At 42.3% G+C, this 12,652-nt stretch overlaps 2 protein-coding genes across 2 annotated transcripts in view; one reads left to right on the forward strand and one right to left on the reverse strand.

Annotated features, from left to right (window-relative positions):
- Positions 1 to 1,538: 1,538 nt before the first annotated feature.
- MPLKIP (M-phase specific PLK1 interacting protein) lies at positions 1,539 to 3,786 on the reverse strand. The gene is made up of 2 exons (XM_006736517.3): positions 3,111 to 3,786; positions 1,539 to 2,060 (listed from the first exon to the last, which is right to left on the reverse strand). Exons 1-2 carry the CDS (start codon positions 3,573 to 3,575, stop codon positions 1,860 to 1,862), a joined length of 666 nt encoding a protein of 221 aa, XP_006736580.1. The 5' UTR covers positions 3,576 to 3,786; the 3' UTR covers positions 1,539 to 1,859.
- Positions 3,787 to 3,928: 142 nt separating this feature from the next.
- Positions 3,929 to 12,652, forward strand: part of SUGCT (succinyl-CoA:glutarate-CoA transferase) — a 641,807-nt gene continuing 633,083 nt past the window's right edge. Inside the window, exon 1 of the mRNA XM_081799712.1 lies at positions 3,929 to 4,088. Within this exon, the coding sequence (XP_081655838.1) occupies positions 3,971 to 4,088 (118 nt within the window). The 5' untranslated portion in view covers positions 3,929 to 3,970. The remainder of the gene's footprint in view (positions 4,089 to 12,652) is intronic.

Consider the following 12,652-nt stretch of genomic DNA (forward strand, 5'->3'; position numbering starts at 1 on the left):
TTGGCACAAAATCCTTTCTGACTTCCTTTTTCATCTTTGCCAATAACCCAGTGATCTCTTAAGAGGTGGTTTAATAATTATTTCCAAATGCCTTTTCCTAAAGATAGTATTTCTTACCTATAAAATTCATTAAAAGGTTTACAAAAGTATCCTACTTGCTCTAATTTTCATCATACTTCATGACCTCAAATCATCTGGGAAAGACGTTAGAGAATAAAGAAATATTGGGGAAAATTACTAATTTACTACTGCTTTTATAACAGGAGAAAAGGCAGAGCAATACAGTAGTTATAATCAGAATGTCTGCATTCATTCACCAAGTATTTATTAAGCACCTTCTATTTCCCAGACATCATTCTAACAGCTGAGGCTCTACAGGGGTGAATGAGAAAGTAATAGCTACCATTTATTGAGTGCTTACTATGTGCCAGGCTCTGGCCTAAGAGTTGCACACATATAAACCCTTTTAATCCTCAAACACAACACCTCTATGACATGGGTACTATTTTCATTTTACATATGAAAAAATTGAGGCATAGAGAAGTTAAATAACTCATCCAGCTTTTAATTGGTAGAAACAGTCCTGGCTGTCGTGGAGCTTCTATTAGTCTAAACTCCTTCCCTTCTCCTTTTCTTCTTTGCCTCTGTGAGACCTAACAGATAAAAACTGAGTATGGCTCAAATAGGTAGTGTGACCATTTCATTTTTAGATGTTTCTTTTTGGGAATGTTTAAAGAGAATTTTAACTAGCTCTATCTTCATCATGTTGTGATCTCAAGATATCTAAAAAGCCTGACTGTTAGAAGACTCAGTTTTGTTTAAATATTTGGGGAGAAATAGTTAATGTAGGTATACACACGTAGCAGCCCTTTGGAAAACCGCTTTTCGAATCCAGGCAGGCCTAGTGGGGCTGAAGATTATGGGACCCTATCTCATTATAGGGGAGGTTCATAGTTCAAGCTAATTAGGCCTCACTGCTTTGGGCAATTATTAGTTCAGGACTACAGAAACATGATCCAGGCACGACAAATCTGTCTTTCCTGGGATGGACAGTGTTGGGAGATGTTCTCTTCACAAAGGAAGTGATTTCAGATGGTACCCATCTTCCTTGGCTCAAGAGAAAATGACTCCATAATATTGAGAGATGTTGAAAAATTCAGATACAGAACACTTTAATCTATCTATGCAAGAAATAGGTCTATCATTGCCCTTTCCAGTTAAATGAGTATAAAAAGTAGAAATACCCTTTAAGTGGGTTTCTGTGACTTTCAATCAATTTTCAATGAATTTACAAAAGCATTACATAAAATATGCACAAAGAACAATGGTTATAATAAATATGAATAGAATTCTTTTCTGTGCTCTTCCTTCACCCTCTTTCCCTGTGAACAAATATAGAACTGTCTACAGCTCAAAGGATGGTTTATTTCATTTTCAAAAGTAGTATGCAAAATATTTACCTATGAATTCTAAGCAAATGATTACAGGCATTATTTTAATAATTCTACTTCTTTAGAATATGACAAAACCACAATATATCTAGAAAGACAAAATGTTTTATTTTAAAACATTGGAAAACCATTGAAAGACAAATGTCCATTATATAACCATGAACTTCAAATATTTGGAAACTGTAAATCTTCTAAAATGTGGTAGGCACTTCCAAAGAGCTAAATATTGCAAGTTATTCTACTGTATGTCTTTCCTAATATCAACAATACTTGATATGATGAAAAATACCAAGAAGACTCAACTAATTATTCAAAGTCACCATCTTAGGGTTCAACTTAATTACATGAGTAAAAGTTTTGTCCAAGATGTTCCTGACACATGAAGCTTCCGGGTGAATTTCAGAAATGTTAACAAAAGTATCTTCCTTTTTTGCCTGTGAATGTTTGAGTATTGCTGTATTGTTGGTTAATATCCACTACAGATACTGGTTCTAGGCCAGCCCAAGGGTCTTCAAGCATTGAAGGCTTGAAATAATTTTCCAACTCATTAGACATTCTTTTTTCTCTACCACGCCCTGATCCAAATGGTGTAGATGTCCTTGGAGAACCCTTTAGAAAAAAAATCATCAGTTAAAAAAATGTTTTGTAGAGATAATTGGCACTTATTTTTTAAAGCTAGTGGGGATCACATTGCTAGTTAAAAGTTGTGTTTTGAACCCAAACATGTTCAAATGCAAAGTCCATTCTTCCTTTAATCTAGTGTTTTTGTTTGTAAAAGTATTTAAGCCAATTTGACATACTCATGTATTAATAATTCCATGCCAACTGTCAGCTCAAATACTTTTCGATTTCTAATGTAATAACTTTGCAGAACTAACAACTGGTGATGAAATAAATTGTGTTTCAAATTTTCCTCAAAATTTCCACCTTTTTTCTGGAAGGAAATTAAAACTTTTTTTTAACCCTACAGCTTCAAAATTTCAAGAACCTTTCCATCCTATGAAATTTTTATCTACTTAGCTCCAGACTCTAAAGGGGTGGGGTTGGTTTAGCACAACGAAAAGTAGGAAACCGTTCAAGTTTTAAACCGCAGAAATCTTAGACACACCAGAAATAGTCCCTCGGTCTCCTGTGTTCACTCTCACTGAGAGGAATGGGAAACTTCCAAAATCACCGACTTTTCCTTAAGAAGACTTGGAGCAGAAACCAGTGTAGTTTGAAGCTCCCCTCTCCACCACCTTCGCCCCCCACCCCGCCCTGCCCAAAAAAGCGTGCCAGTATAAGGAAAATGGCACCAGTCTGTAACCCTTTAACTCAGATGAGCTCTACGCTGGGGATTCATTCGCTTTTTCACCCCTCGGAGAATAATTTACTCAGACGAACTGGCGAGGTTCCTGGCAAAGGTCAGGAAATTAGGGAAATCTGTGTAAGAATGGCAGTGTACCAGCTCAAAGCAGAAAGTACAGCTCTGCTACGTAAGGTCACCTAAAGTAAGTTACTTAACTTCTCTCTCAGCCTCAGTTTACTCATCTGCAAAACAGGGCCAACAATAGTATCTCACCTCATAGAGGATTAGACAAAATAATCCATGTAAAGGGATTATTATTAGTACCATGCCTGCCATACAGTAAGAGCTCGGCAAACGCTGGCTATTATTACCTGGGGGTGGGTCTGCTGCTGCCCTGGGGAGTAGCCGAAATGCTGCTGGGACCCCGCGGGGGACTTGGAGTAGGAGCCAGGGTAGCCGCCAGGGGACGGAGACCCGAATCGGCCCCCCGGGAAGCTGCCGCCGTGTCGCGGAGAGTGGCTGCTCCCGTAGGGCCTAGACCGGGGCCCGTACGGCGGCGTGTGATGCGGACTCCCGTACCCGTCCCGAGGGGAGGGCGGCCGCGGTCCGCCTCCGCCCGGGGTACCCCGGAAGCTGCTCCCGCTACCCCAACCTCCTACACCCGCGCCGGGGTAGGGAGGAGTCGGGGGTCGAAAATTCTGTCGGTGCATATCAGGAGACGAAGACGAGGACCTCACTGCCGCGTTCTCCCGCCGGAACTGTCCCGACCAACCCTTCTCACAGACTCGGTGGTCCTCTGCCAAAACAGTCCCCTGGCCGCCAGCGCGGTACAGCATATCGGTTCCGGCCTCACAAAGGTTCCGTCAGGCGCTGGGTAGAAGTGGGTTACTGAATTGGATCGAGATTAAGCAGATTTAAGTAAAGAAAGAAAAAGGACAAAAGCCGAACACTCGGCTCCAGCAAAGGCCTTTACGGTCTTGCGGTGCCTGCTCGAGACCGACCGACCAGACGACGGCGCGGGCCGGAATGCGCGGCCCGGAATGCGCGGCCCGGAATGCGCGGCCCGGAATGCGCGGCCCGGAAAACACGACCCGGGAAGCACTGCCGGGCAAACAGTGCCCGGCGGGGCCCCGCCCAGTGGGCGGGGGGCGGGGCCTGAGGTGCTCGCGGGCGCCCCCTGTGGCGGCGGGCGGCGCGTGCGCTGCGCTCTTCCCTCACGCCCAGACCTAGGATGTCTGAGAGGCGCGCGATGCTGGCGACGCTGGCGAGGGTCGTGGCTCTGCGGAGAACCCGCCTTCTCTTCCGCCCGGGCGGCGGGAGGGGTTTGTGGACCGGCCGCCCGCAGTCAGGTACCCTTCGAGACGCGGTCCGGGCGGCGAAGGGGACCCCGGCCCCAGTCTCCCCCTCGGGCGGCGCCATGGGGCGAGTGCCCGCGCTTTCCCGAAGTGTCTCCTGCCCCCGCAGCCCACCCTTTGGCCTTTCCCGCCTCTCGGGGCCCTCGCTCGGTGGCCCCGCGGCCGGCCTGGCCCCGCGCCCCGGCCGCCCCGGGGTCACCCTGCTCGGCGTCCGGGCCGGGGGCCGAGAGGTCGCCCCTGCGCGGTCGTACTGGGCGGACGCCTCGCCTCTGTCCCTTACGCCTACCCTGTCTCGTCTTCCGAGTTTAACTCACTTTGCAAAGGTACACCCGGCCGCATTTCTGAAAGGATTTCAGAGTAAGCTCTGCAGAACTGGGGGGAGAGGCTGTGCTAACTAATGTCGGACTTTACTCCCTTCCTTGTTCTTGGTAAATGGAAGCGGGTTAGGGAGGAGGCTCCGAGGCAGAGATGCTGATTTTCAAAGAGCACACTTTGACGAAAGCTCTGAAAATCTTGACTGTTTCATAGACGTTTGGTTATAAAGAAAAATGTGCTAATCCAAGCATGACACCTCATGTCTAATAAAACACGCGTCTGTGCCAGACACCTGTCCCAGGATTTTATTTAAAAGATGTGGCTTAAATTTACTACCGTTTTGTAGAACTTTCTTTACCCCCTCAGAGTGTGGGAATGGTAGTACACTCTGACTCGTCAGATCAGCTCGTGGGAAACAATCTTAAAGAACTTTAGGACTCCTGAAACCCCAGCCCGGCGGGTGGCCGGGACCTAGGCTTGTCGGCCTATACACCTTGCAGGTGTGTATGACCTGCGGGGTGACAAGGCTAGCTGCAGTGTGATGTCTTCTCAGCTTGCATCCTCCTTGAGGAGTGGAGACACAAGTGGCTTTCTGTTACTTATTCTGAGGGAATTCTGTTCATCTAATTTCTCCTTTAGACACAGTTGTAGAATCGATCAAGTCAGGATAATGCCATCAAGGCTTAGTGATGCAGTTAAAGGGTGAGGACCCCAGATTATCCATTTTAGTGTGTGTTTCTGTCTTGGCCAAAAATTTAGCTTTTGGCCGTTGTCTTTGGTGCTTAGCTTAATGCCTGGTAATTGGGCACTCAGATATTTATTGAATGAACAGTTGGGTTGGTCACATCATTATCGTTCAGCGATTCTCACTTGTCTTACCTTTTATACCATCAACCAGTCTACTTTTTTGGGTAAAGGGAGCAGAAAAATGAGGGTGGTGGGGACCAAAATTACCTTTGTTGATTTTTTTTTATAACTGGCAAATGATTTGCAGAATTGATTAAAATATAGTATTGTGTTTTTACTTGGCTTACACTTCTAGAATATTCTTCCTTGTAGCGATGTCTTGTGCATATGTCTACACATACGAACTTGCATTAGAAAAGGGGGGAGAGGGGGCGCCTGGGTGGCTCAGTTGGTTAAGTGACTGCCTTCGGCTCAGGTCATGATCCTGGAGTCCCGGGATCGAGTCCCGCATCGGGCTACCTGCTCAGCAGGGAGTCTGCTTCTCCCTCTCCCGCTCCCCCCTCTTGTGCTCTTTCTCTCTCTCAAATAAATAAATAAAATCTTTAAAAAAAAGAAAAGGGGGGAGGGGGGACGCCTGGGTGGCTCAGTCGTTAAGCGTCTGCCTTCAGCTCAGGTCATGATCCCAGGGTCTTGGGATCGAGCCCCGCATCGGGCTCCCTGCTCCTCAGGAAGCCTGCTTCTTCCTCTCCCACTCCCCCTGCTTGTGTTCCGTCTCCAGCTGTGTCTCTCTCTGTCAAATAAATAAATAAAATCTTAAAAAAAAAAAGAAATGGGGGAAGGAAAGAAATACAGTGCAAAATTTTGATAGATTATACATGACAGTGCCCTTCATCAGGTGTGCAGGTATGTATGAGGATTGAGGGAGAGTTAATCCTTAATAATTATATGAAAACTCCAGATTCCACTTGGATCCCTTTTGAGAATAGGCCATTTGCCTTTTTAGAGATGAGAAATAGGCCAAGAGAAGTTAAGTGACTTGCTTAAGTTCACATAACAGAGGTGCAACCAGAACTCAGGCTTCTTGAATCCCAGGAGATTTTTTTTTTCCCTAAGTAAAGATGAATAAATTGGCAATCAGTCTGTCTTTTTTTTTTTTTTTAAGATTTTTATTTATTTATTTGAGAGAGAGAGAGAGAGAGAGGGCATGAGTGGGGAGGAGGGGCAGAGGGAGAAGCAGACTCCCCACTGATCAGGGAGCCTGACATGGACTCCATCCCAGGACCCTGGGATCATACATGACCGGAGCCGAAGGCAGACGCTTAACCTACTGAGCCACCCAGTCTGCCCTTTGAAAAATGCAATAGATAAATAAACATTGTAAAAATTTGAAAGTGCTATATAGCAAATTATTTTAGATTTAGAGATTAACACATATAACCTTAATATTGAATTTTTATAAATGTCGCTAGAATCTTCCCATTTGTTAGCATGGGAATTGCAATCTGGGTGCCTGAACTGGTGGGTCTGAGGCATCTATTTGTATTGAATTTATTTGTATGGTGGTGAGTGCAGGGGAAGAGAGGTGAGGGGAGGGGGATGAAGTTTTATGTTGGGTTACATGGAAGTAGAAAAGAGAGGAACTGGGATGGTGGATATGGGAGTATGGTGGCTGCTGCCTGAAGTCTCAGTCCTGTGGAGAGAAAAGGACACTTCTTATTTTTGTGAGCAACAGAGGTTTGGGTTCCCCCCAAAAGAGAATTACAGCACTGTTTAGGGAGGATCGGCAGTAGAAAACAGGATACTGGATAGGGCAGTGCTTTCATGGAAGTGTTCAGGTACTTTTTTCAAATGGCATTGTATACATAGGACATCAACAGACAGAACATCAAGAACTTTCTGAGTACCTGTGAACTATATGGGGAGCCCCAGGAATAATCAGTTAACTGTGGTGGTGTGTGTTTTATAGGTCTCACATTAATGCAAGTAAGAGCACCAAGCCAAGGAAATTTAAGTGCAAATGTAAATGGAACCATGTCTGTTTCTATAAGACAGGATTTTTATTTTATTTAGGTTGCCTAAGATTTTTTGTTTTTTCTTCCCCCAATGGATTTCAATTTTTTTTTTTTTTTGGTAGAGCCTCATCTTCAAAAAACATAATTGGACGCCCAAATTTTGAGAGCAGATAGGCTGTATTTGAAGCAGGAATTGGGGTTTCAGAGCCTTGCTCACTCTGCACCTCTAAATGGCCCTCTGAAAAGAGGCTTCTGGGGCACCTCTGAGGAATTCCCAGGGCTCTCCAGAAAGGGTGTGAAAGCCAATATTTTAGGAGGTGTCCGATATTAACAAGAGCTGCAAATATAAATGTTTTGGTTTGTTTTACTGTGTATTTTCAAGAAGTGTATATTTTCATGTTTCTGCATGGTCACAGCGTTGTAAGCCAAGAAAACTAGAACCTGGGTTAAAGGGCAAGATTTGGAAGTTAAAAGATTGTTAAGAGATTAGATTGTTAGAGAATGCCCAGGAAGTTTGTTCTTTTGTCAAAGGGTTATAAAACTCAGAGCCTGGGAGACATTCAAGATTGAGATTGTAAACCTTGTGAAGTTAATCTTCCCTTGGGAGACGTTTATTTACATTCCAAAGGGTAAGAACTCTAAGACCTTCCCTTTTCTAAGGAGAATTTGCTTACATTAGGAAGATTAGCTTTTTTCCTGCCTTTCTCAGGGAAAGGTAGCAGTTGGGCAACTATAATATACATATTCCCAGATTCATACTTTTGGGGACCTTTCCTGTGGTTCAACCCCTGTATGGACCGGCCTAACCAACTGGCTCTTGTTACAATGCCTGTGGCGTATTAGGTGTGGGAAAAGTGATACATTTCTTGGTGTAAGTAATAATAACTCTGATCTCTGATCCAGAACCTTGTGTTTACTCTCAGGCTAAAAATGCATAAATGTAAATATTAAAAACATATGTTTTTGATGTAAAACACTTTATATTACAGGGGAGTGTGTTTAATAATTTTTATGTATAGAGATGTTTGTATGTATATTTAGAGTATAAGCTTTACTTAATATTTCCTGCAACTTTCAGATTATCTCTGTTTTTCTTATAGAGGTCCTGTTATTAGCTGTTTCATGTTAAAGACTTCTAGTAGTAAAAAAGTCAGTGTATCTCTAGGATGTGATTAGTTCAGTCATTGATAGGATTAGGCCTATACTGAACACAGTGGATCACTTAACTATCACCTACATAATATTTTCATTGATAAAGCAACTTGTTCTCAGGATTCTCTGAGAGCCAAACTTTACTGTTAATCATCTTCTTTTTTTTTTTTTTTTTTAAAGATTTTATTTATTTATTTGACAGAGAGACAGCGAGAGAGGGAACACAAGCAGGGGGAGTGGGAGAGGGAGAAGCAGGCTCCCTGCAGAGCAGGGAGCCTGATGCGGAACTCGATCCCAGGACCGTGGGATCATGACCTGAGCTGAAGGCAGTCGCTTAACCAACTGAGCCACCCAGGCGCCCTGTTAATCATCTTCTTTTCAACTCTAAGCATGTATGCATTTTCTGTGGTAGTCAAACACAGGTGAATTGTTTTATACATAATGACTTCCTGTAGACTAATATTCTTTTTTTTAATATATATTTTTAAAGATTTTATTTATTTATTTGAGAGAGAGAGAGGGAGAGTGAGCACAAGTAGGGGAAGCAGGAGAGGGAGAAGCAGCTCCTCGTGTGGGGGCTCGGTCCCAGGACCGGGGATCGTGACCCTAGATGAAGGCACTTAACTGAGTGAGCCACCCAGGTGCCCCTGTAGACTAATATTCTTTAGTCAGGTGTAACACAGGTGTTAAAGCATTAACTCACAAAAATTTTCATTGAGAATAAAATTGCTGACAGAGTACTTCAATATGAAGGAAAACCTAAGAGAGTATAACTATTGTTTTCAAGACACAAATTTTTATTTTGAAATCAGAAAATAAAATTTTAATTTCACTAGAAGTTGTATTTTTGTATTTTTCCAATTATAAAAACAATACATACATTTTGTAGGTAACCTGAAGTGTTTAAAAAAAACAGAAAGTGGGCACCTGGGTGGCTCAGTTGGTTAAGCGACTGCCTTCAGCTCAGGTCATGATCCTGGAGTCCCAGGATCGAGTCCCGCATCGGACTCCCTGCTCGGCAGGGAGTCTGCTTCTCCCTCTGACCCTCCCCCCTCTCATGTGCTCTCTCTCATTCTCTCTCTCTCAAATAAATAAATAAAATCTTTTAAAAAAAAAATAAAAATAAAAAAAACAGAAAGCAAGAAAAAATATTAATTGCTTATCTAAGAAGCAACTATTAATATTAAAATAGAAAAAAATAAGCCTTAGATAGCTTAAATCTTTAAATAGGAAAATAAAAGCTTTTAAAATGGGAAACCCACCTATACATAAGCATTTATATAATCTAGGGTTGGGAGAACTTGGTACCTGTGCAGAAAAGAGTTAACATAGCAGGCCTCAGGCTGCTGTCTTTATTATTAATTTTTAAAATTTTTATGTATTTATTTTTTGAGAGAGAGAGTGGGAGGGGCAAAGGGAGAGAGAGAGAATCTCAGGCAGGCTCCACAGCCAGTGTGGAGCTTGACGTGGGGCTCAATCTCAGGACCTGAGATCATGACCTGAGCTGAAATCAAGAGTTGGACACTTAACTGACTGAGACGACTTAGGCTGCTGTATTTAAAAGGACCGTCTTAGAAGTTTAGCCCTTGGATGACATCTGGGAACTTGGCACTTGAACTGCTTCCTAATTAATAAGGGTGCCTAAGTGTTTTGTACAATCCTTGTGATTTATGGTGAACCTGCTTTTCCTCTGGTCTGGAATTTTGGTACATGGGAAACACAGCATGTCTCTGTGAATAGCCCTCTGTAAAAACCTTAGATTCTGAGTTTGTAATAGGCTTCCCTGAGCAGAAGCATTGGACATGCTGCTCTTTTTTTTGTTTGTTTCTGGAGAAAGAAGCTGCTTGGCTCCCACACCAACTGTGGCTCCTCACAGAAGGAAGAGAGCATGAGAAGCCTGTGCATGGATTTTTCCAGACTGTGCCTGTCTTTTTCCCTTGCTGATCCTGTCATATATCATTTTACTGTAATAAACCTTAGTCACGAATACAACTATATGCTGAGTCCTCTGAATCCTTTTAGCAAATCACTGGAAATATGGGTAGTCTTGAGGAATCTTGAAATAATACCAGAGGTGGAAAGTAAAATTATTTTTTTTTTTAAAGATTTTATTTATTTATTTGACAGAGAGACAGCGAGAGAGGGAACACAAGCAGCAGGAGTGGGAGAGGGAGAAGCAGGCTTCCTGCCAAGCAGGGAGCCCGATGCGGGGCTCGATCCCAAGACCCTGGGATCATGACCTGAGCCAAAGGCAGACGCTTAATGACTGAGCCACCCCGGCACCCCAGTAAAATGATTTTTTTTGAAAGTGAAATTCCAATATAACTAAAAAAGCAAACAAGAGATAGGGAAAAGTTACTTTCACAAAAAATAAATGGTAAAAGGTTAATATTATTACTGCATAAAGAATCCATACAAATCAATAGTAAGATAAATGTGAGTTAGCAATATGGGGCAAAATAATTTATAAGAGAATTTATAAGAATACTTTATAAGAGAAGACATGAAACGAGAACAAATATGAAAAACTTTCAGAATTTAATTTCAGAAGTCATTAAATGCAAATTAAAATGACAGTGCCGTGCAGATTTTTAACTGTCAAATTTGCAACAAACAAGTAAAAAAAATCCCATAAAACCAAGAGATCATATCCAGGGTTATGGAAGATGATGGAGGATAAATGCCATTTTCATACACTGCTGGTGCCAATATAAATACTGCCTTTCTCATGGACAATTTGATAATCTGTATTAACAGTATTAAAGAGTTTGTAACATGAACATATGCTAGGCCACATTAAGTTCTGCCTCTGTACGTGGAAACATCTCTTTGTTTTCCTTTCGCCATCCCCTAAAACTAAAAGCCTTGAAGAGTAATTTTTATCTTTACTACTTGAAGAGCAGTTTCTGGGAGGGTTCCGTAGACCCTCACACAGAAAGCATCCTAAATTCTCTAGACATCTCTCCTGCTCTTCAGAATTACCCACTGGAAGCTGTTGAAAGCAAATCAAATTGTAAAACATTTTCTTTCTCACATGCATATCCACCCTACACACTTCTTCCAGGCTGCCCCTTCCTATGCCTTCCCTTCCCTTCTATTCCTCTTAGTTAAATATTTGCAGTGTTCTGTAAAATAGGACTCAGTATCTTTTTTTTGTGTCAAAAGAGGGCTCATCCTGTTGACAGTCTAACACTGCAACATCCTCTCCCACTCCCTGCACACACACATTTTCTTCTTTGCTGTGATTAAATTATAATTTCCCTCAAGTACTTACGACAGTGTTTCATCAACAACCTAGAGTGAGCACTGTTTTGCCAGTTCTCTAGAAGGGATGCCTTTTTCTTATTTGTGCAAATAACTTACCTTTGGTTAGTCTTCTCGGAGAGGACAGCCATACCACCAGCATTGAGTTCAAGGAGCCTCTGGGGTTTGTGAGCGCTCCTTTTCAGTAGTTAGTAACTGTCATTTGCTCCACCAGTTCCTGGTTCAGCCACTTCTGATCATCTGAGTAGTTAACTTCAGGATGGCCCATTAATGAGTCCTGAACATTGAATTTTTTTCCTCTGGCTTGCTGACTTTTGGTTATAAATTCTATAACTTTAAATTGATTTATAAAGTCTATAAATTGCTAGTGTTCCTCCTTTCCACATACCAATCTGTATTGTGGTCTACCTCCTAAAAAAAAAAAAGTTTTTAACACTTAAATACATTTTATAATATGAACTAAGGTGAGAGTACGATCTGAGATGTGTGAGGAATATACTTTTCTTTAGCTTAGTGGGGAGAAGGGTTATGAAAGAAGGCTTAGTCATAGGCTGATCAGTTTTAGGCAAGAATATGTATGGAAGTTGAAAACCTGGAAATTGATTTCTTTAAAATGATTCATGTATCTCTTAGGAAAGTCTTCACATATCTCAGTTTGAAGATTGCTGCTAAAGGGACAGTAAAACTGTCCTGAAATGGACTTATCAGTTGTTAGCTTTGATGCTGTGGTATTGCTTAGAGGCTACCATTTTTCTCTTCCAATGCTGGGTATCTCTAGTGGTCATGAAGGACTTGGTTGTGCTGCAGTAACAAATTAGCCCACAATCTTAGTGGCTTAATACAATAAAAACATCTTTTTTGCACATCTAGCTTCACTCTTTGAAACTTGCAGCCTCCAAGGTCACAGTAGTAGGAGAAGAGAAGCCTGGAGGATTTCGTGGGATATTTTTTTTTTTTTAAACATTTTTTTTTTTTTTAAAGATTTTATTTATTTATTTGAGACAGAGAGAATGAGAGACAGAGAGCATGAGAGGGAGGAGGGTCAGAGGGAGAAGCAGACTCCCCGCCGAGCAGGGAGCCCGATGCGGGACTCGATCCCGGGACTCCAGGATCATGACCTGAGCCGAA

The sequence above is a fragment of the Leptonychotes weddellii genome, chromosome 12 (assembly GCF_054177405.1).
Source record: "Leptonychotes weddellii isolate Sample4059 chromosome 12, ASM5417740v2, whole genome shotgun sequence".
Lineage (NCBI taxonomy): Eukaryota > Metazoa > Chordata > Mammalia > Carnivora > Phocidae > Leptonychotes > Leptonychotes weddellii.